Genomic DNA, 23316 nt, shown 5'->3' with positions numbered 1-23316 from the left:
CACAAATTCACTTAAATTTCATTGTCTTAGGTTATTTTGCTTACCCAGAAAATACATCTTGATTAAAGAATTTTAAAATATTTATACTAAAAACAAGACAAAAATACTAAGTAAGAAAGTCATTTTTTCAGTGCCTTATGGCATAAATAGAGTAGCTTCTAGTGAATATAATAAAAGCGGTTGCATGGGTTTGAAGAATTAACTGAAAAGATTAACACACAAAAAAACTAGAAAAACACTTAAAATTTATTAACTGCAGCAGTAAACACTGCTCAGTCAGAACATGTACATGAATTTTACTGTCAACTTGTTTTTGCAGATTGTATTTCATAAGCTTGATTATGGTTTCTGTTAAAAGTGATTTAAGAGTTCATGTAAGGCGCTAATTTACTGACAAATATCAAGAGGGCATGTTGCGTAAAAGTACAAAAGCACAGTACAAAGCGTGAGCGCGAATCCCTCTCCTTTTAAGGGTTTGATTTGCCATTGTACAAAACTGGACGCGTGCTCTTATATGGTCAGATATCCGTGAATTTCTCTCCACTCTCTCTCAAACACCTTTAATGTCTTTAATGCAATCGCATATCTGTCCTCTTGCACAAAGTGTGCATGTGTGCACTGCAGACTGCATCCCGTGCATTTGCAAATCCATCAGCGCTGGAGCTCTCCATGGTAAAAAAAAAACTTGAATTTGATGCAGGGAGTGCTTATACGAGTTTGTACGATGTAGTTAAGTCCTCTCAACTAAGATTACAACTGTTCCAACACCGTTCCAGCATCTATCCATAAAGTTATCCACACACAAGTTGGATAAAGGGCAATTTAGTATATGCAGTTCAGCTAAACACACAGAAAGGTCTCCTGGAAAAGTCTTTGTCGGACTTAGCTCTTGCTTGAAGCAGAGACCTTTTTGCTGTGAGGCAACAGTGATGGTGCAAACCCCTGTGCCGCCCTCTACACTCAACACACAGTTCTCAATCATGGTAACAATGAACAAACATCATTCTTTCAAAATAACTCTAAATACAACATGTAACTAACATTAACAACAAAACAACATAAATAAAGCCAGCAAACCTTAAAACAGTCATCTTTTTTTATAAATATCAACCAAAGAAGTGAACATGTCACAATGCATGCTGGGAACCATTCAGACCATTGTTTTTTTTATTGTTTGTTCAGATTACTCAGTTTGGCAATTTGGGTAAACAAAGTTGGGTAATTTTTTTAGCTGGATGATTATGCTTATTTCATTTAGTAAACACATAATAATAAATTGAACCCCTTCAACAAAAAAAATATTTGTTCAATTTACTTAATTATCTTTGTTGGAAGAACAATTTTGAAGTTGGATTTTTTACAGTGTACAAATATGTATGTTTGAGGTACCAGTATGTCTTCTATGGTACCAATGTGTACCTTTGAGGCACCAATATGCACCTTTTAGTTAAAAAAGTTTACTTCTTAAAAGGGTACTGCCCTGACAACATTTTTACCTTCTTGTACCTTTATTTCTGAGAGTGTACGCTGCCCAGTCTGTGCAGGACCTGTGATGTTAAACTTATCTTGACGTGTTTTACAATTCTTCTCTGTTTCTTTCTCTTGAACTCCCTTTCCTGTCCACTACATTTTATTGGAATAAAAACCAGTTTTAAAGCATTCCAGCAAACCTTTAATAAGGTGGTAAGGGGAAATCTTAAGGACAGGGGAGCTGTCACGAACAGCTAAGTAATGGGGCTTCACAGTCAGAAGATACATCTAGACTCTAGAGAAACCTCAAAGCCTTCAATTAAAAAATTTCTTTTTTAATATAGTTTTTTTTAGAGCATGTCTCTCTTTGTGCAGCATTTGTTATATTGATGTATTGCTAATAAGCCCACATACTGTACCTTGTTTTCACTTTACATTTGTAAAATAAATAAGCAACTAAATGCATTCCTGTGTGTCAGGCCCAACTCAAGTGCCAAAACCACACATAACATGTGTTTGTGGTCATCTAACTATATGCATGTGTCCATTTGTACTCAGGTCCGTATGTGTGTCTAAATAGCGTGTGGGCAGTTGCAATCATACAGTTGGTGCACATTCAAATAAATGATCAAATTAATATTTTATTCAAACCAAACATTAAATCAATCAGCTAACCACACTAAGAAGAGACTAGGTTGCTGTTGGGAATGCATGGCCACAATAGATCTCTATAAATACCACCCTGATGCAACAAATTCTAATGCTGCTCACAGCTTAAGAAATCAATATTGAAGCAGATCTCTCCACTCTTGTTCCTCTTGACTGATTGTTTCTGAAAAGTGTCGTAATTATCCAAGTACTCCATTAACCTGTGTTTTATTGTTGGCATGACAAATAGGCTGAGTTTTGGGTGAATCTGGGGGTAGATGCTCCTGAACAGCACTGCTCACACATTGCTATACATCAACATTCAGACCCACCAATAGACTGCAAGCTATTAAGATGATCAAACAGATTTCGTATGCCAAAATAAGATAATACTGTAGTGTGCAATAGAAAAATAAAAGACTGCACGTCAGGATTGTGGAGTTTTGTTCATGCAAGTTGGACATTTGGCTGCCAGTTCTCTGGAAGTTTTTTTTTTACCTCGGGAGTAAACGGCTGGCTGCTTGTCAGACAACTTTCAGCTGTTTGGATTTGGACTTTTTCTGATAAACTTCGTTCTGACAGCCAAAAACAAGTCAGAGTTGGGCCATGGGTGATTTAATGCGTGGGAATGTTTTGCTTAAGTGATGTCCTTTATCAATCTTGATCTTGTATGATTTCCAGAATTGAATTTTTTTAGGCAAGATTAAGGCATTAGAAGGAATCATATGGGGAGGTATAATGTAGCTAAAAGAATTATTCACCAAAGAAAACATGTCATTATGTCAACACAAATGGAGACGTAAACAGTGCAGATATATTTCAAAAAGCATATTATACAAAGCTACATATTTTATGTTGTTGTGTATCATATGTTATTGTGTGACACAGACTAAAGTTATAGCTAAAAAATCTCCTCCGCCACCCACATATTTTAAATCACCCGTGTATACAAATATACTCTGCCAAGATTATCATGCCAGGTTTCATATCACTGAGGCTGAACACCATTGGTTGTCACGTCTCATAACCCATTACAATCTACCTAACGTTGTTCTGTTCCTCAAAGCTTAAAAATATGCTTGCAAAAACCTTAAAAAAATGCTGTTTTTTTTTAACAGGACGGATCAAACCCACCCAGAATTTTGTGATGTTTTAATCCATTGTTGGATCAAATATCCACACTTTCTGGGTTTATTTAACTCAACAGCTGGGTTTGTCTCCTTTGAGCCAATGCTGGGTTGAAAATAACCCAGCAATTTTTTTGTGTGTACAGAGTCATCTTTAGGGCTCCAATGTGCATCTTTATCGTGATGCACTTTGCTTTATTTTTTAGGTTCATTTCATGGTCAGTCCGCTCAGGCTGATAGAGGTCCATCAGACATCCAGAGAACAAGAAGAGACCAACAGGATTCCAGCAGACGCACTCAAAACAGAACTGGGCAAGAGTCATCCAATGGCGTCTCCATTGACATGCTGCCCGACAACATGACACGTGTGGTGGTGAGTTTACACTGTGGTTGCTTGAACTATTGTTTGGTCTTTCCCTGTACTCTCTGCTTTCTATGAATGTGGTACACTGTGCCATTACTTTTCTTTAAAACGGCAATCTTTTTATGGTTAAAGGAAAACACCACCGTGCTTCAATATTTTACTATATTCTTACCTCAACTTAGATGAATAAATACATACCTATCTTTCTCAATGCGTGTACTTAATCTTTGTACAGTGTGTCGTGAATGTGTTAGCATTTAGCCTAGCCCCATGCATTCATTAGGATCCAAACAGGGATGTATTTAGAAGGCACCAAACACTTCCATGTTTTCCCTATTTAAAGAGTAAGTATGGTGGCACAAAATAAAACATGGTGATTTTTAAGCTGATAAAAATGAGAACTATATTGAGAAGACATGGGAGTGTTTGGTGGTTTCTAAATTCATCCCTGTTTGGATCCTATGGAATGAATGGGGCTAGGCTAAATGCTAACACATTCAAGACACACTGAACAAAGAATAATTGCACGTATTGAAAAAAGATTGGTATGTATTAATTTGTCTAAGTTGAGGTAAGAACATAGTACAATATTGAAAATGGTGGTGTTTCGCTTTAAAAATAAACAAAAATCAGTTTAGAAAGTACATAAACAATAATAGTTTGAAACAGTCCCAAAACCTTACCACAATTTTCAACCTGAAGTTGCTGTCAGGTCAAATGCATACCTGTCAACATTGGGATTTGAAAATAAGGAAAATATACCAACCTCAACATTACTTTTGTGCGCGGTTCAACATCCTCAAAATAGCCCCTTCTTCTTTTTCTTCTTTTGGCGGGTGTTGTTTAATGAGTTGTTACTGTTAATACTGACGTCTGCTTTACCGAAAGGCGAGTGTATCAAACATACGCCCAGTGGTATTTTTATAGAAAGATTAAAACCAGGAGAATGTAGGAAAATATTTAAACTGGATGATAGCAAGATAAAATGGTACAGTATAATCCTAGGAAAAACAGGAGTGTTGACAGGTATGGACAGATGGTGAATACGCATTGCACATTAATGGAAGCTAGTTATTATAGTTTATAAAGTATTAAATCTGAAGATTTTGTCTACAAAATCACATTAGTTAATCTAAGAAGTCCTTTATTAACCCAATGGAGCCTTGTGGATTACTTCTGTGAGGGATTAATGCACTTTTTGGGGTTTCAAAATGTCCGTCCCTGTTTACTACCATTACAAAGCTTGGAAAAGCCAGGACATTTTTTAATACAACTTCAATAGGCTTTAGCCCAGCTGCACTACTTCCTGAACTTCAGCCAGCTCCTTGTTTCCTGTCTGCCACTATTGGACAAACTGATTAATCCAGGTGTGTCTGATTATTGTTGTTGTGACTACTGAGGTCAGACACACCTAGATTAATCAGTTTGTTTGTTGCTACTGACGTCAGGCACACCAGGATTAATTAGTTTGTCCAATAATGGCACACAGGAAACAAGGAGCTGGCTGAAGTTCAGGAAGTAGTGCAGCTGGGCATAAAGCCTATTGTGGTCGCCTGAAAGAAGATGGTCATATGTATCTCGGATTGCTTGAGGGTGAGTAAATCATGGGTTAATTTTCATTATTCAGTGAACTATTCCTTTAAGTACATTACTTCACTGACTATTTTAAGTTTCTTGCCCTGTTTTCTACTTTGTTCATGGAAAGCACCTGTTGTTTTCTCTCTTTGGGTTTTTCCCCTTTGTATGGTCTTAATTTCACTTTCTTTCGCTCACTCAAATGTTCTCAAATGCTTTAATGGCAATTCTATCTCATCGAGTGATGTTTTCATTCATCAAGTCTTTACCACCAACATGCGATTATTATTATTATTAACCCTGTAAGGTTACATCTGACATTTTACTAATGCTCCATATGAGATTACTTAAGATCCTGGCCACAGTTTGCAAAACACGGCGTCTCCCCTGATGATGTGATAGTTTGGTAATATGGTCTATGGAGGAATTACTCATCCACAGGATAAACCAACATGAGATCATGTCAGGGTAATGTCCTATGTAGGACAAGCACACTGTCCAGCAAATCTCCAGCAAAGTTGTTGATTTAAATGTGTATGTACTTGTGGTTTGGATCCGACCTTATTGTGTGCATATCCTATTCCCCCACCAGCCATATAAGAACAATTTTGATCAAATTAAATGTGTTACACTTTCCTCCTCTCGGCGAAAATGAAAAACAGATTTACTGCTGGTCTTTGCCAGTTTACAAGTGTGTAAGAGAATGTGTGGTTGCATTTGTCTGTCTAATGCATAAAACTGTTTTTAGAAAATGCCCATATAACCAACCCTGTGATTAGCATTTCTGTGTTTCTTTATGGGAATTGATTTGGCCTGTCGTCTCTGGGCAGCACTTCAACCATAAGCAGGAATAAACAGGCAGAGGCCTTCTCTACCGGAGACATGATAGCGGTTTTCCCCAGAAACGGGTCTTTGGGGAGATAATCTGGGTCGCAGGCTGTTTTGTGGAGCAGTGCTGCGATGAGAGATCGAGCGTGTGCTGCTTTTAACTGCTCCATTTTCCCGTACCTTTCCTATACGCTACTTTCATCCTTCTCTGTCACCTTGAGCCAGAGAATACATTCATAACGTGACAGATAACTGGGACTGGGTGCACCTTTAAGCTTGCACACACACACACACCCATCCACATGCATGGGGCAAGGACTGCAACTGCAATACTGAGAGTCCAATATTTTATTGCTATCCTGTCTTGGTTAGTTTTTGATGTAAATTGTTTATTGCATTATGAACTGCGAGTAATTATGATTTATGAATTGATACAGTCGTAGTTCACTGCAGCTCAAAATTAATTTCATATGTGTGTGAATTCTTTCCAGACACATTCATGAATTCACTCAATTGCATTTTGAGCTGATGTTGTACATATTTCGTCTTGGTTACCTAATCCTGCATGTTTCACTTTTATTAATAATTCAAATCTGCATGTGCACGTTTAATTTATTATATAGGTCACAATGTTACAATGCTATTACAGAATACTTGTGTAATGTGATTCGAAGCTGTAATGTTTCTTGCTTGTTTCTCATTCATCTCAGTCATCCAAATTATTCTGTTTCTCATCTCGTCTTATATTGATTTTGGAAGTCTTGGCCACAGTGAATTTAATCATTTCTCATAGACGTAGTTCAATTTAACCAAAAAAAAACTCTTGTTGTGAGAATTCAAATGCAGTTTCATTAAAAAAATATTGTTTGTTTTCCCACACATTTATAGTTATGGACATGTCATTCTCATATTGTCTTTCTGTCTCGCAGGAGGACTCTCAAAGGTATTACTCTTGGCGCAGTTTTGGTCCCAGAGACAAGCGAACGCGTGACCTCTGGGTGGATCTCGATTCGGTCCATCAAGGGCCTGTCCTCATACACGCCATCCTGTCCAACAACCATCGACAGGCATCGGTAAGACGACCACGCAGTGTATTCCTGTAATTATGTGGGAAAAGTTACTTGGCCCAAACATTTTCTTCCAGCGTATAATTATTTTGTTACTTGGCATTTTACATCCCTGCCCACGTTTCCTGTTTTTCTTTTGCTCCTTCACTGTACTCCTGGTACCCTGCACCAGCGGGTGGCTCTAACCTTTGACTTCCCTTTCTATGGACACCAAGTGAGACAAATCACCATAGCAACTGGAGGTATTATACACAGACCCTGTGCTATTTAGTTCATCTACTGTATGAGAAAATATTTAAAAGGGGAGTTCTCAATATCTCAATATCTAAAAGAGATTCATGAGTGGGTCAGTTCTTTTATTGACTTGAAATTCATTGCATTACAGTGAAGTTAAAGGGACATTCCACATTTTCCAGCTCCCCTAGAGTTGAACATTTGATTCTTACCGTTTTGGAATCCATTCAGCTGATCTCCGGGTCTGGTGCTAGCACACTTAGCATGTCTTAGCACAATCCATTGAATCTGATTAGACCATTAGCATTGCGCTAAAAAATAACCAAAGAGTTTTGATATTTTTCCTATTTAAAACTTGACTCTTCTGTAGTTAAAAAAATTAAAAGTTGTGATTTTCTAGGCAGATATGGCTAGGAACTACTCTCAAACTGGTGTAATAATCAAGGACTTTACTGCCGTAACATGGATTAATATCCCTACGGCTGCTGCAGCCATGTTACATCAGCAAAGTCACTGATAATTACGCCGGAATGAGAGTATAGTTCCTAGCCATATCTGCTTAGAAATTCGCAGCTTTTAATTTTCCGTCTGTCTTAGTACACAATATAACTACAGAAGAGTCAAGTTTTAAATAGAAAAAAATATAAAAACTCTTTGGTCATTTTTTCGCATGAAGGGATCTTCAATGCACAAATAATTATCTTAATTAAGCTATTTCGCCTTGCAGTAGTAATGTCAAAAGCATCACAGGATAACAGGACATTTTCTTTCTTAACTTTGAACTGCTAATATTTTACAGGATTTATTTTCACTGGTGAAATCACACACCGCATGCTGACTGCGACTCAGTATATTGCTCCACTTATGGCAAACTTCGACCCCAGTTTCTCTAAAAACTCCACTGTACGGTATCTGGACAATGGTGAGTACTGTACAACGAACAGTAACTAGATGCCTGCATCCCAATTTGCACAAGATCTATCATCATTGGAACAGACATTAGGATTAGTGCATCCTAAATCATACACTGATAAAAAATGCTGGGTTGTTTCAACGTAAAATATTTGTAAAATGTAGCCAATAGAAAATGTCCTATTTTACCCGGCCATGGGTTGAAACAACCCAACATTTTAATTTGACAAAACCCAGCATATTTTAATTTAAACCCAGTAGTTGAAATGATTGTCTATACCAGGGCTATTCAAATCTTACCCTGGAGGGCCGGAGCACTGCATAGTTTAGCTCCAACCCTGATCAAACACACCTGAGCAAGCTAATCAAGGTCTTCATGATCACTAGACAATCACAGGTGGGTAAGTTTGATTAGGGTTGGAGCTAAACTATGCAGTGCTCCGGCCCTCCAGGGTAAGATTTGAATAGCCCTGGTCTATACCATCCTGCATTTTTGGAGTGTAGTATGTAGAATAAAATCTACCCAGTCTCACAAAGTTTCGTGATATAGTCACGTATTTTTTTGATTCTTTTTTCGTGCTATTATCACGAATTTTCGCGTTTTTTCGTAATCGTATCACGAATTCCTGTTTTCGTGTGATTATCACGTATTGGTTACTCAACTGCTTTTTCCTATTTTTAAACCATTGTCGCTTCGGTTTAGGGTTAGATTTGGTGCTTGCATTAGAATGTCACTTTATATATTGGTTTATACTATTTTTCCTGATTTATTTTTTTATATGTCGCCTGGCGTTAGGGTTAGAGTTGGGTTTGGTTAGGGATGTCATTTTATGTAAATCTAACCCTAAACCGAAGCGACAATGGTAAGAAAATAGGACAAAACAGTTGAGTAACCAATACGTGATAATCACACGAAAACAGGAATTCGTGATACGATTACGAAAAAACGCGAAAATTCGTGATAATAGCACGAAAAAAGAATCAAAAAAATACGTGACTATATAACGAAATTTCGTGAGACTGGGCTGAATAAAATATGTCTCCCATATTTTTAAATTGGGTACTTTTCTAGTGACAACCGTTCCCATATACGCATGCTTTTGTGCAACTGTTTGTGCTATGATTTCTTAATCATAGGGCAAACAAATAATTTCAGTAAAAACAAATAAGGGCTCTATATCTCTCAGTATGAATACGTGCTTTTGTCATATTAAGAGTACAGTGTGCCGTTGTGAATTAGGATGTTTATCTGAGCTTTATTTTGACAGTCAGTGTCTGACCTTTGGTATTATAGGTGAAGTGTTTGTGGTGCAGTGGGACAAGGTGAGGCTAAAGGATCGAGAGTCAGAAGGAGCTTTTACGTTCCAGGCTGTTCTCCATCGTAATGGGACCATTGTTTTCGGCTACAAAGACGTGAGTGGACTTCAGCTGTTTCCTTTGGCTCTGCTTGTCTGAGACAAATTAAATACACATTACTTGGTAACCATGTAGTCAAGTTACTTTGTAGCCAAATGTTGAAAAATGATTTAAGCATTACTCAATGTTTTTGGCATCACAACCAAGTCGAATAAATTTTGCACATACTGTGACTGTTTCAACATAAATCTACAGAGAGCAAACATGAGTTTAACAGTATCCTAATTCCATCTTTTGGCTTTTCAGGTTCCTTTGCCTGTAGAGAAAATCAACTCTACTGAGCACCCAGTAAAGGTTGGGCTGTCTGATGCTTTCATGGCTCTTCGGTCTTCTCCACAGTCTCCAGGTCAGTAAGAGAGTGTTAAAGGTACAGTACATTCAAAATTGAACATTCTGTCATTAGCGAATCAAAAAGCGAATCTTTTTGAAATTCGTGAAAAAAAAACAAAGAAATGCAAATTAGGTGCGTTTCCATCCAGCTGTTTGAGCGAATGACGGTGGTATTGGTAACTAACCAACAGTAAACAAAACAAAGCACGCATGGAAAATGGAGACCGGACTGCATGTAGTCACGATGGGTCAAGTTATTAATTTATTAGCAGTGCAGCTTGTAATTACCAAACTGAATGCTGTGCATAGAAAAAGAAATGCAGCATTTCTGATGAAGGCCCTAGCAGCAAGGACATTGCGACGACATCTAGCCCCATATATGGGAAAGACAACGTCAGCTGATACAGCTAGACGAACAGTCACGTGGGTTTAATGTTCGTCACATCAGAATTAATTCGGCAAATGCATTTCCATCTCCCATTATTCACATTTACTCTTGTTCGCATAAATCAAAAAACACCTCAAGTGAGCAGAAAAACGTTTTTGCGAATAGAAATTTGACGTTTACATCCCTTGTTTTTGATGCGATACTTTTCAAAATGTGCATACAATTATGGTGATGGAAACATAGCTATTGTTTATTTACCCTAATGTCATTCTAGAACTTATATGTTTTTATTTTTCATTTAAAAAGTCTTGACAGATCATTTATATACAACAACAGTTCGTAGTGACCACAGCACAATTAAAGCATCTTCCAAGACTTGTGCTCTATATTTCAAGTCTGATATCATAATGCATCCTTGTGTGGGAAACAGATTGAAATGTAAATCATTATTGACTAATAATCTCTACATTGACATTTTTTTGTAATAAATACAATGAGGAAAATAAGTATTTGAACACCCTGCTATTTTGCAAGTTCTCCCACTTAGAAATCATGGAGGGGTCTGAAATTGTCATCGTAGGTGCATGTCCACTGTGAGAGACATCATCTAAAAAAAATCCAGAAATGTATGTGTCACAGGTAGGGGTGGACCCAGATGTAAATAAGGTCACGCCCCTTTCTCCACCTCGAGGAGATTCCCAAAGCCACCCCAATGACCAGACACACAAGGTAAGCATAAAATTAAAATATCCTTTATTAAATTACTTAAAAATATTAAATAGGGAAGGGGAAACGGGGGACTTAAAACAATGGCCACTCTAGGCTCTCCTCCACCACCACTGTATCTTCACACAGTCCATTCTCCTCATGTTCCTTCTCGTTTTCCGTTCTCTCCACAGGAGGCCACTAGGACACAAAGACACTGTTACTGAGACTCCGAGTATTTCTCGCCTCCTCTGCTGTTTACAGCTTTCTGGGTAGGTATCACGTTCACAGTTTGTTCTTCGATTATTCACTCTCGTTCTGCTCTCTCTCCACAGGTGCCCGCTAGGACACAAAGACACTGTTACTGAGACTTCGAGTATTTCTCACCGGCTCCGCTGTTTACAGCTTTCTGGGTAAGTATGGTTCTTCTCTGTAAGTCAGCAGAGGGGCGAAGGTCACACACCACCTCACCGGGTCGAGCGCTGCCCTATCTCCAATGCCCGTGGGCCGATCGAATCCTGGACAGGGGCGCCCCTTTGTAGAGACCGCGGGGGCGGCGGACCCTTTCGCCTCTGACTCTGCGACAAAACAGACACAGGTAAATTTACACCACGAATATTTCCAATATTTACTCACGGTCACGGGCAGCTCTTAGTCTGCGTCCCTTCGTACTCCAAACAGCACACTACAAATAGTAACAGTAGTTTCTGAGGTCGTTGGCCTCTCCGTCTTCTGCCCAGTGGAAGAAAATGGATGATGCGGGGCTTCGTCTACAAGACACACAGCAACCCACAGCAAATACACAGCACCACTCCAACGTGAAAAGATTTATTACACAGTCTCACTCACCACACTATAAGTGCACCACAACAAGGGAAGCGCCCGGTGTCCTCCACTGCGCTTGGGCTACGATAAGGCGATGGGAAATACGACCACAATAAGTCTCGTTGCGGCGGCTGTTTGAATGTGTACTTCTAACGGCTCGCCCACCACACTCTTGTAGGGGTAGGGCCGCCCTCCTTTTCCTGGAGGTTTCCAATGGCTACACAAGTTAATTTTTGCCAGTTACTCCACACAGAAAGGGTATACTCACGGCGGATAGCCTTTATTTACGTTGTACCAGACGGTCAATATCTCTTCCTGCTTTACTCCTTCAGTATTGGTTAGAACAAAGTTCCTTCTTACCCATAGGACTTTCCTGTTCACTCCAGCAGGTCCACAATAAAGACTGAAACGAGAGAGAGAGAGAGAAACACAGATAGCCACCACGTCCAAAAATGAGCACAGCTCCGTTTCCCAGCACACACTAAGCACAGGCTTGACAGCACAATGCTCTCTTCGGGGTGCTCCTTTTCTCCACTCACGTATCGCCTTTCTTTCACCCCAGGCAACTCCTGTCTTCTTTCCGCGCGCTTCAAGCGCAGCCCGGATCAACAGAGCCTGCGGGCTCTTCAAAAGGTACGTAGTTACCTCTCCTGCCCTAAGCAGAGGAGCTCTCCCCGTGTCAATCCCCCTCTCGTGCCCGAACTCCCGAACTGTGATCTAACTGTGCTTTATATACTCCTCTCTGTACTTCAGTCATCCAATTGCCCAGCGATCTCTTCAACTAGGCACAGCTGTGCCCAATCGGCTGATTACAGCCTCCGCGAATCTGCCGGATGTCCGGTGTTTCCGTTCTTCGGTCTGGGCGGAAACATCCGGGCGGAACCAAAGTTTCCCGACTTTTGGTTCCGCCCAAGAGATCGTCACCTTGTGACATATGATTTTTCAAAACTATTTATTTGTATAAGCTGCAGCTGCAAATAAGTATTTGAACACCTGAGAAAACCAATGTTAATATTTGGTTCAGTAGCCTTTGTTTGCAATTACAGAGGTCAAACGTTTCCTGTAGTTTTTCACCAGGTTTGCAAACACTGCAGGAGGGATTTTGCCCCACTCCTCCACACAGATCTTCTCTAGATCAGTCAGGTTTCTGGCCTGTCGCTGAAAAACCACGGAGTTTGAGCTCGCTCCAAATATTCTCTATTGGGTTTAGGTCTGGAGACCTTGATATGATTCTTACAGAGCCACTCCTTGGTTATCCTGGCTGTGTGCTTCGGGTCATTGTCATGTTGGAAGACCCAGCCTCGACTCATCTTCAATGCTCTAACTGAGGGAAGGAGGTTGTTCCCCAAAATTTTAGTGGAATTATGACCAAAAAGTTCTATTTTGGTCTCATCTGGCCACATGACTTTCTCGCATGACTCCTCTGGATCATCCAAATGGTCATTGGCAAACTTAAGACGGGCCTGGACATGTGCTGGTTTAAGCAGGGGAACCTTCCGTGCCAAGCATGATTTCAAACCATGACGTCTTAGTGTATTACCAACAGTAACCTTGGAAATGGTAGTCCCAGCTCTTTTCAGGTCATTGACCAGCTCCTCCCGTGTAGTTCTGGGCTGATTTCGCACCTTTCTTAGGATCATTTGAGACCCCACGAGGTAAGATCTTGCATGGAGCCCCAGTACGAGGGAGATTGACAGTAATGTTTAGCTTTTTCCATTTTCTAATGATTGCTCCAACAGTGGACCTGTTTTCACCAAGCTACTTGGCAACTTCCCCATAGCCCTTTCCAGCCTTGTGGAGGTGTACAATTTTGTCTCTAGTGTCTTTGGACAGCTATTTGGTTTTGCCCATGTTATTAGTTGGATTCTTACTGATTGTATGGGGTGGACAGGTGTCTTTAGGCAGCTAACGACCTCAAACAGGTGCATCCAATTTAGGATAATAAATGGAGTGGAGGTGGACATTTTAAAGGCAGACTAACAGGTCTTTCAGGGTCAGAATTTTAGCTGATAGACAGGTGTTCAAATACTTATTTGCAGCTATATCATACAAATAAATAATAAAAAAATCAAACATTGTGATTTCTGGATTTTTTTTAGATTATGTCTCTCACAGGGGACATGCACCTACGATGACAATTTCAGACCCCTCCATGATTTCTTAGTGGGAGAAATTGCAAAATAACAGGGTGTTCAAAAACTTATTTTCCTCACTGTATAACAAACAAAATATTACAATGAAGTTCGCAGGGCGGACTCTCGAATTACATAATTGTACAATAAAGTAATGGTTTACATTACATTTTTTTGATTGAATAATTTTCGGTTCAGCAAAAATCTATGGAAGGTTTTTTTGGTCTTTTTTAAATTAATTAATTAAATTATAAAATAATGAATTAAATTATAAAATAAAAAATAAAATCGCAAAAAATGTCCCAAATTTGAAAATTAAATGCTAAAATAAAAATTAAAACATTATATTAAATTATTTCATTTTCATTTTTAATATTATGAAGCATCATTCCGGCCAAATTAAAAAAGAAAATTAAATTGATGATTTGACATTTCATTTTCAATATAATCTTGAGTCAAGACTGACAATATTAAAATAAAAAGTCAAGCTTGAAAAGGAATCTGTAAAAACATTTTTAAAAGGGTTTTTATTCATACCCAAGCAATAATTGGGACAAAATTAAAATGTAAAGTTCAATTTTAATTATATGTTCTTTTTAAATTATTTGTTTTCATTTTCTTTTTCGTTTTCATTTTCATTTTCAACTTGTATGCAAATTTAATGTTAATCAGTGGGTGGCGTTTATTTACTTGCTCAAAAAAGGGGATTGGCTAACGCTGCGTTGCCAACTCAGCGACTGTGTTGCTAAAATAGGGACTTTATTGCTACATCTAGCGACTTTTAGGCCCATTTAGACAAACTTAGCGAATGTTTGGATGAATCTTAGCTTCACATCTGTACAGATAGGCTACTGTGTCGCTTGTACTGGCCAACGAGTGCCGGATGGCGCTGTCCCGGTGAAATGTGCGTCTGGTGTCTTTGTGCATGAAGCTGGGCAGTGTAGGAGCTGACGCGTGGATGAGATTCGCGTTCATTGTTTACATTTGAAAGGAGGAACAAACAATAAAAAGTGGCTGGTCCGCTGTTATATATGTACGTATTTTCACACATCTGATCCGGTGAGGCGTCAGCCATTCTCATCAAATGCATACACAGTGTGATTATCGTGCAATACATAATTATGCCAAAATCCGTTAAGGACTGGAGTATCATATGCTCGCAAAATTTGCGTATATATAGCACTATAATCACACTGCGTGTTATTTGTATGCATTTCATGAAAATGGACATGAGTGACCAGTCACTTACTTTTGCAGCGGGCACACTGGCAGAGCAGACCTTCAGCCTTTGTGGTCCTCATTTGTAACGCTGATTTGTGAGTAGGGCTGTGACCGTACGGGATTTTATTTTACCGTGGTGAAGAAGCAACAGAATCACGCGGTTAGACTGTTAGCACAACAACCCACCCCATATTATTAAAACAACTAATTATATTAGCAATAACAATGTGAAATAATATGTATTTCTATATGTTAACTTTTGTTTTTTATATCTTTTGAATATACAATGATTTATAGACCTTTTATGTCATCGTTTATAACCCATTTTATACAATACATTAGAATAACAACCTGAAAACCTGCAGAAAGAACATGCAGAGTTTAAGATTGTTTCTGATGAGTTGTGCAAAACCTGATTCCTATTTCTTTAGACATTCATTTTCGGTAAACTCTCCGTGAATAGAAACACACTTCTCCAAACATGTTGCAACTTTTAATAATTTATTGTACAAAAAATGGGTTACAAACAATGACAAAAACTGTTCAATAATTGATATTAAACTCAAAAGATATAGAAAATAAATATTATTTAATGTTATTATTGTTAGTATGTTTAATTAGATTTTCTCAAAGTGGATACAAAACGAAATCGACAATTGCATCATTACGTAAATAACTGCGCAAAACTTATGGATACTCCAATCATTGCTTTCAGAAATTCGCTTACAGTAGCTCCAGATATAAGCACAGCATTCAACCAAATAACGAGTTGTGCTGTCAGTATACGCGCTCCTGCCTTCATAACGATAGTTGTCATGTTTGCCCATTATAGTTTTAAATTATTATTATGCTATCATTATCATCACCAGTAAGTGCCTGCTTCTCCTTGAATGAGAAAGCTTAATATGCGCGTGGCTCGGACTCCTTGCACATGAAATTTCATGGGCATGGCTCTGACATTTTCTTGCAGAGATGTTGTTATTCGCGCAGGGGTTTAAAACCAGGGAGTGAGTTGGTACAGTTCAAGAAATCAGAGCACTTGGGCATGACGCGCTTTATAAGGTTGCGGCCGTGACATCACCGCAGCTGGCATGATGTGGCATCTTATTACAGCAGTGATGCAGAATTACTGTGATATCGTCACAGCCCTTATGTGCGTAGCTCGTCTTCCACGCTTCAGCTATGGTCAGAAGAACTGTATGTTGTGTCCAGTGCAGTGTACACAGAAGACTCCGAGAGACTCGCATTTCACAGAGGACGCAAGTTCTGATACTTGTACAGACAACACATAGGCTAAATAAACAGATAATGTTCATTTAAAAGTAAGTGACTGGTCGGTGTATCAGCTCGTTAAACGGACGCCTCACCGGACCAGATGTGTGAAAATACGCACATATATAACAGCGGACCAGCCACTTTTTATTGTTTGTTCCTCCTTTGAAATGTAAACAATGTACGCGAATCCCATCCACGCGTCAGCTCCTACACTGCCCAGCTCCATGCACAGAGACACCAGACGCACATTTCACCGGGACAGCGCCACCCGGCACTCGTGGGCCAGTACAAGCGACACAGTACCCTATCTGTACAGATGTGAAGCTAACATTCATCCAAACATTCGCTAAGTTTGTCTAAATGGGCCTAAAAGTCGCTAGATGTAGCAATAAAGTCGCTATTTTAGCAACACAGTCGCTGAGTTGGCAACGCTGCTTCAGCCAATCCCCCTTTTTTTTAAGCAAGTAAACGCCACCCATTGATTAACATTGAATTTGCATACAAGTTGAAAATGAAAATGAAAATGAAAACGAAAAAGAAAACAAATAATTTAAACAGAACATAAAATTAAAACTGAACTTTACATTTAAATTTTGTCCCTATTATTGCTTGGGCATGAATAAAAAGCCCTTTAAAAAAAATATTTACAGATTCCTTTTCAAGCTTGCCTTTTTATTTTAATATTGTCAGTCTTGACTCAAGATTATATTGAAAATGAAATGTCAAATCATCAATTTAATTTAATTTTTCAATTTGGCCGGAATGATGCTTCATCACGTTAAAAATGAAAATTAAATAATTTAATATAATGTTTAAATTTTTATTTTAGCATTTCATTTTCAAATTTGGGACATATTTTGCGATTTTATTTTTTATTTTATAATTTAATTAATTATTTTATAATTTAATTTATTATTTTATAATTTAATTAATTAATTTAAAAAAGACCAAAAAAACCTTCCATAAAAATCAGGGTGGGAACATATAAAATAAAAACAAATCAAGAAATTATAAAAATAGAAAAAAACACAGTTACAAATAAAGTAAAGTTTAACAGTAGTATTTAGGTACAGAAATAGAATAAAATAATTCTATAAATTAAATATTACTAATCTTTTTAAAGCTAAGTGATTTTCCTTTTGTCTTTTGTTGTTTGATTAACATAATGCAGATTTTTTTAGGGAACTGCCACATAAAGCACAGATCCATATTCTGGCACACATCTGATTTCTTTTTTAAACTGTTTGCATTCACTTTAAGACATAACTGACTGTTTTTATGAGAATATTTACAAAGACCATGTGTGTATGTGTCCTGTCAAGCGCAGAAAGATTCTGTGTTTGCGTGCTTTTTTAAACGCGCGTCTCCAGGTGTGTGCGTGAGTGTGCGTCCATTTAAATATGTGCGTGTCTGTGCACACAGAAAACAGCTCATTTTAACATCTTCTTGCGCTCAACTAGATTAAAATCGCTTGAATGTTAACATTTGCAAGGTTTAGAAACACATGCAAATGATAAAGTTTCTATATTAATATATTTCTGAATTATGCATACTTGAGTGATTATTATTAAAGAGATTATTATCATGTATGCGTGATTTCTTCTGCCTTTTCACAAAATATTTTGTCTTTCTTCTGACTGGGTGGGCCAGCTGTACCTTATGTAGCCTCACCACTGCTGTAGATGAAATGCACTTTGGATAAAATCCAATGTAACTGTAACTTGATATCTAGACCATGTGCAGTTGTGTACCCTCCCCCCCCCAAAAAAAACACAGCATACAGGCTTGGCATGACATGAGGGTGTGCAAATGAAATAGCTTTTTTGGTGAATTGTTTTTCTTTATGGTACTGGTACATGTTTTGACCGATAATTTTATGGGATATAATCAACAGATGCTAGACGGAAGACCATTTATGAATACCATCGGGTGGAAATTGACACAGCAAAGATTGTCAATAGCTCAGCATTCGAGTTCAGCCCTTTACCCAGTGAGTAAACCAACTGCTGGTTCTCCTCTGCATCAGTCAGAAAATTTCTCACCTTGAAACCTAATATTCATGAATTTGACCACTTATAGATGAAGATTTGCGCCCTGACATTAGACGTTATATCCTGTTTTATGCTGGCATATCTGTCTCTAGCCTGCCTCCAGTACACCACCTGCGAACACTGTCTCCAGTCCAACCTAACGTCAGGCTGCGGGTGGTGCAATACTCTACAAAGGTAGAAGCATTTTAACTGAGTGTTTCTACAGATTATCAGCTAAGTACAATAGGTGTTTGGCCTCTTCTGACATCTGTATCTGTATGTATGTATGTGTGCAATCTCTCAGGTGCTCAGATGGAATAGACAGATACAGGCAGGAATGGCTGGATTATAGTTGTTCTGAAGAGGTATGGAGAATCAATCACCAGATATGCACAAATATATTACTGCTGTCTAAAGTAAAATAGACTTCAGGTGAAAAACAAAACAGAGACTTTCCACATGGATAACATTTTTGAGGTGAATCCAATAGACTTGACCAATAGGCTTATGTCACTGAAGTCATGATTTGCAATTTGCACACAAAAAAGGTTTGGGTTGTTTTTAGCCTGTGGTTGGGTAAAATATGTGACCCAGTCTCTAAAAACCAAGCCAATGACAAAAAAGTCATTTTTGTGATTTACTGTTTTGATGTTAACCCATAATGTAAAGAACATTATGTAAAAATATAACCTTGATATCTTTGACATTGACTTTATTAACTCATTGCCCGCCAGCATTTGTTGTGATTTTAACAAAAGTTTTACAAAATGCCTTCCATGAAAATGTTCTCCTAAAAGTATATAAACATACAAATATATCAAATGAAATAACAGACCCTCTGCTTTCAAACAAACAATAAACAAACAAACAAAACAGGGAAAAAAAATCATACTATCTATATTCTTTCTCTGCTTATAAACTCTCAAATATTAATATTTTTCTTTAAAAATACTTTTTTTAAGAGGAAGTAATGGTATTTTTTGAAGGAATTTTGTTAGAGATCAGATTCAGAATGATTATCAAAACATACACAGAGTTTAAAATTAGTAAATAATGTTTTGTCTTCAGTTTTTTCATAAATTGGGTAAGTGTGCCCAATCCAGGCTAATGTCTCATAATCTAATTATGAGATTAAGAGTATCAAAATTTGGATGGATTTCAATTTTTGTCATGTATTCAGTCAATATTAAAATATAAAGGTTATTTACATTATGTAGGATGATTTTATAAAGAAAACAGTAAATCACACATTTATTTTAAATTTATTTAGCTGGGTTTCACAGGCACGGTTAATGTAGAGAAAGTCTTCAATATTTTTGGTTTATTTTAAGTTTCCGTAACACTTGAAGGGGTGTTCATAAGACTGACATGACACCTTCATCATGAAGGAGATTTTATGCACGTTTATGACTTTATTAATTGGTTATTAATTGTCATTTGTCCAATTATGTCATTTTTAATCCAAAAATGACATTGTTTGAGATGTCTTTGCTAAGACAACTTGACATTACCAAGACAATATAACTGACGACTTTTTACCAGTGATATAAATTGAATTTGTTAAAGTTTTATAACAGCCTCATGATTATTTTTCTTGACCTCAACTACAGAGGTACAAAATAATTTGTCATTAAAGTGTCATTAAGCATTAATACTCGAATATCTCTAATAGTTTTATAACGGCATCATGAATATTCTTCAGTTCCTAATGTTTTTTATGGTTCTTCCAGGTGTTTAAGAAATAAAATCAATCATCCAATAATAATAATAATAAAAATTTATAAAATTATATTTTATTGCATTTGGAAACCAATTCACCTAAAATTAAATTAAAACAGCACAATAATGGGTTAAGCCATGAAGTCTTGGGCCATTTCATTGGAAAACAGTTAATTACATTAAATGAATGAAATTGTTTTGTTAGTTTCTTCTTCTATGTCAAAAAATTTCAGAACCCTCTTTGTGCATTTGTGCACATACTGTACATACTCACTAAAAACAGTTGGGTTAAAAATAACCCAATAAATAACCCAATGGTGGGTTACTATAGCACCGACCCATTGTTGGGTTATTTTAACCCAATGCATTGGGTAGAAAGTTTTACCCAATTAGTTGGGTTATGAAATAACCAATTTGTTGGGTTATTTTTGCAATGCTGTTTTAACCCCATTATTATTATTATTATTTATTACTATTATTTGCTTTATAAATAAATAATTCAAAACTTACAAATACATTTATAATGCTTTAATTTCATTTAGTCATTTGCACCTGCATTTAAATGTATAAATACATACATGTATAGAAGCATAAATACATACACACATACATACATATATAAATACATAAATAAACAAAAACATAAGAACAAAACAAATCTACTCAATCTTATCCAACTAAAAACTGCTTAAAAGCATAGTTCACACATTTTGTCATCATTTTCTCCCTCTCATGTTGTTATAAACCTGTATATAAGTCTTTACTTTGATAACCACAAAGGTATATTTCAAAGAATGTTTAAAAAATAAAACCGATCATGAGCCCCATTCATTTTCATAGTATTCTTTTTTCCTACTATGACAGTCAATGGGGCTCATGATCTGTTTGGTTTCAAACATTACTCAAAATATCTTCCTTTGTGGTCATCAGAACAAAAAAATGTGTACAGGTTTGTAACGACAGGAGAGGAAGAAAATTATGACAATTTTCATTTTTGGGGGAACTGTCCCTTTAAGCAGGTGACAGTGTGTTCATGAAACATCACATGGTACAAAATGTATTGTGTGTTACAGAAACTACTTAACAGTAGTGAAAGGCTTGGGATACTCTGTATAAAATGTAAAAAAAATATTAAAGCACATGTCAACTGCTGGTCTTGCTCCAGGGCCATGCCTCCCCACGATAACAAAGGCTTGTGATTAGTCAAATTCATCCCATAGCAGAACATGGGGTCTTCGTCATACCTCCTCCTCCAAATACTGAATTATGTTTGTTTTCTGACCTGAAGACAGAATTTTCACAATGTAAATATGCACACATAAACAGGTTAAAAAAACAAGTGTCATAAATGATACTTACAGGTTGCAAATTAATAAATGTTTGCTTTGGCTCTTGGTACTGTAGGAAGGCTGAACCATCTTGCTGGCCATTTTGTAAGGTTTTTAATGCAACATCTCCAAGAATGTCTACATTTAAAGAAAATAATAATTAATTAAATCTCAAAGCAAACACATCTGGCACGCTGAATAAATACTCTACTTTGACAGTAGATGGCGCTGAATTGCAAATTCAACCGTTACCGGGGTTACAGTATACAGTAGTAGACGTGCAGCGCTTTATCAGGGATTATACTGAAGTAAGACGACAATAAAATGCCATCGAGTCATTTCTTAAGACATTTACATTCAGAATCACATTTATATTACAGCTCTGTGTCTATAACACAGACCGGCTAAAAAAATATTTGGAGCAAAAAACAGCCGGTTGCATCCCTTACAAAAGTTAAAAAACGGTTTTTACTACACTTTAAACAAAACAACATTGTCTGTTACAGAAAGCATGGTTAAAGCAATATGGCAATCAATACGCCATGAAACTAACGTTATACTACTAAAAGAAGAAATGATTCATTTTTGTAAGGGACCATGCTGTTGGTGCTGTTTAGTATTAAAATAAATTGCAATGTCTCTCTACGTTTATGATTGCTTAAAAACGCGTTTGGCATCGATAACAGTTAATGAATGGAACAGGTGTAACGGACAAAAACTAGACAACAGCGTTTTTGTACACTTATTTAAACGTGACTGATAGTTTACTGTGTGTTAGAGCTTAAAGACACTTTGTAGCAAAATAAAACATTACACAGAGATATATATTTTAAAACGTACCTCTCGTGTCTGTCCGCACTCAGCAGTGGCACCGGTCAACCGTTGAAATTCAAAATGCGTGACGTGAGCCCGATTTTAACCCAACTCTCTGGGTTGTTATGGAAATAACCCAATACAAGCTAGGAATAACCCAACAGAACAACCCAATACGTTTAACCCACCTATTGGGTAAAACAAATAACCCAACGGTTTTTAGAGTGTAAAGTTAAGTATACTCTTTGACGTGTCTGTTGAATTTTGTTAAGGTATTTAAAATTATTTGACATAGTATTAACACTTATTGACATTTTAACGACAATATCAATTTGTACAACTCTAGTTGAGGTCAAGAATAATATTCATGATATTATAAAACTATTTGAAAGAGTATTAACACTTAATGACATTTCAATGACAGTTTAATGTAATGTTAACTCATAAAGCTAGGTAGTTTCTTAACTCTTTCACCGCCAGCGTTTTTAAAAAAAAGTTGCCAGCCAGCGCCAGCGTTTTTCATGATTTTCACCAAAGTTTAATGCCTTCCAGAAAATGTTCTTTTTTAAATATATAAACATACAATATACCAAATGATAGGAAAAGACCCTCTGCTTTCAAACAAAAAAAAACGTTTCTTCCTACCTTCAGTGGTTCTTTTGTAATCAGCTTTTGAATATGGGTAGGTTTCTGCAAAAACACCACATTTTGAGCAAAAAGCAGAGATAATTCCATTTTTGTGACGGACTTTTCATAGAGATCCCATTCAGAGCGATCTTTAAAACAGACACGGACATGCAGCCGCTTGCCATAGGGCAATACTTCCAGGTTTAAAAAGTTGCGGAAGGACGACACCTGGTGGGTAATAGCGGTATTGCGGAAAGACGGAAAATCTCGTCATTGGCGGGG

At 37.2% G+C, this 23316-nt stretch overlaps 1 protein-coding gene and 1 long non-coding RNA gene across 3 annotated transcripts in view; one reads left to right on the top strand and one right to left on the bottom strand.

Annotated features, from left to right (window-relative positions):
- The window catches only part of plxdc1 (plexin domain containing 1), a 51008-nt gene that overhangs the window by 19693 nt on the left and 7999 nt on the right, over positions 1–23316 (top strand). For both annotated transcript variants that reach the window (XM_065242635.2, XM_065242636.2), the window contains exons 2-10: positions 3452–3618; positions 6942–7085; positions 7252–7321; positions 8113–8235; positions 9520–9638; positions 9888–9987; positions 18412–18507; positions 18661–18742; positions 18852–18912. In XM_065242635.2, coding sequence (XP_065098707.1) covers positions 3452–3618; positions 6942–7085; positions 7252–7321; positions 8113–8235; positions 9520–9638; positions 9888–9987; positions 18412–18507; positions 18661–18742; positions 18852–18912 — 962 coding nt within the window. The remainder of the gene's footprint in view (positions 1–3451; positions 3619–6941; positions 7086–7251; positions 7322–8112; positions 8236–9519; positions 9639–9887; positions 9988–18411; positions 18508–18660; positions 18743–18851; positions 18913–23316) is intronic.
- LOC135720489 (uncharacterized) lies at positions 20550–22866 on the bottom strand. Its single transcript, XR_010521290.2, has 3 exons — positions 22435–22866; positions 21626–21732; positions 20550–21548 (listed from the first exon to the last, which is right to left on the bottom strand). It is a non-coding gene; the product is annotated as an uncharacterized lncRNA (long non-coding RNA).

Source organism: Paramisgurnus dabryanus, chromosome 1 (assembly GCF_030506205.2).
Source record: "Paramisgurnus dabryanus chromosome 1, PD_genome_1.1, whole genome shotgun sequence".
NCBI lineage: Eukaryota > Metazoa > Chordata > Actinopteri > Cypriniformes > Cobitidae > Paramisgurnus > Paramisgurnus dabryanus.
The sequence above is the reverse complement of the archived record's forward strand: the minus strand, read 5'-3'. Positions and strand labels throughout refer to the sequence as shown.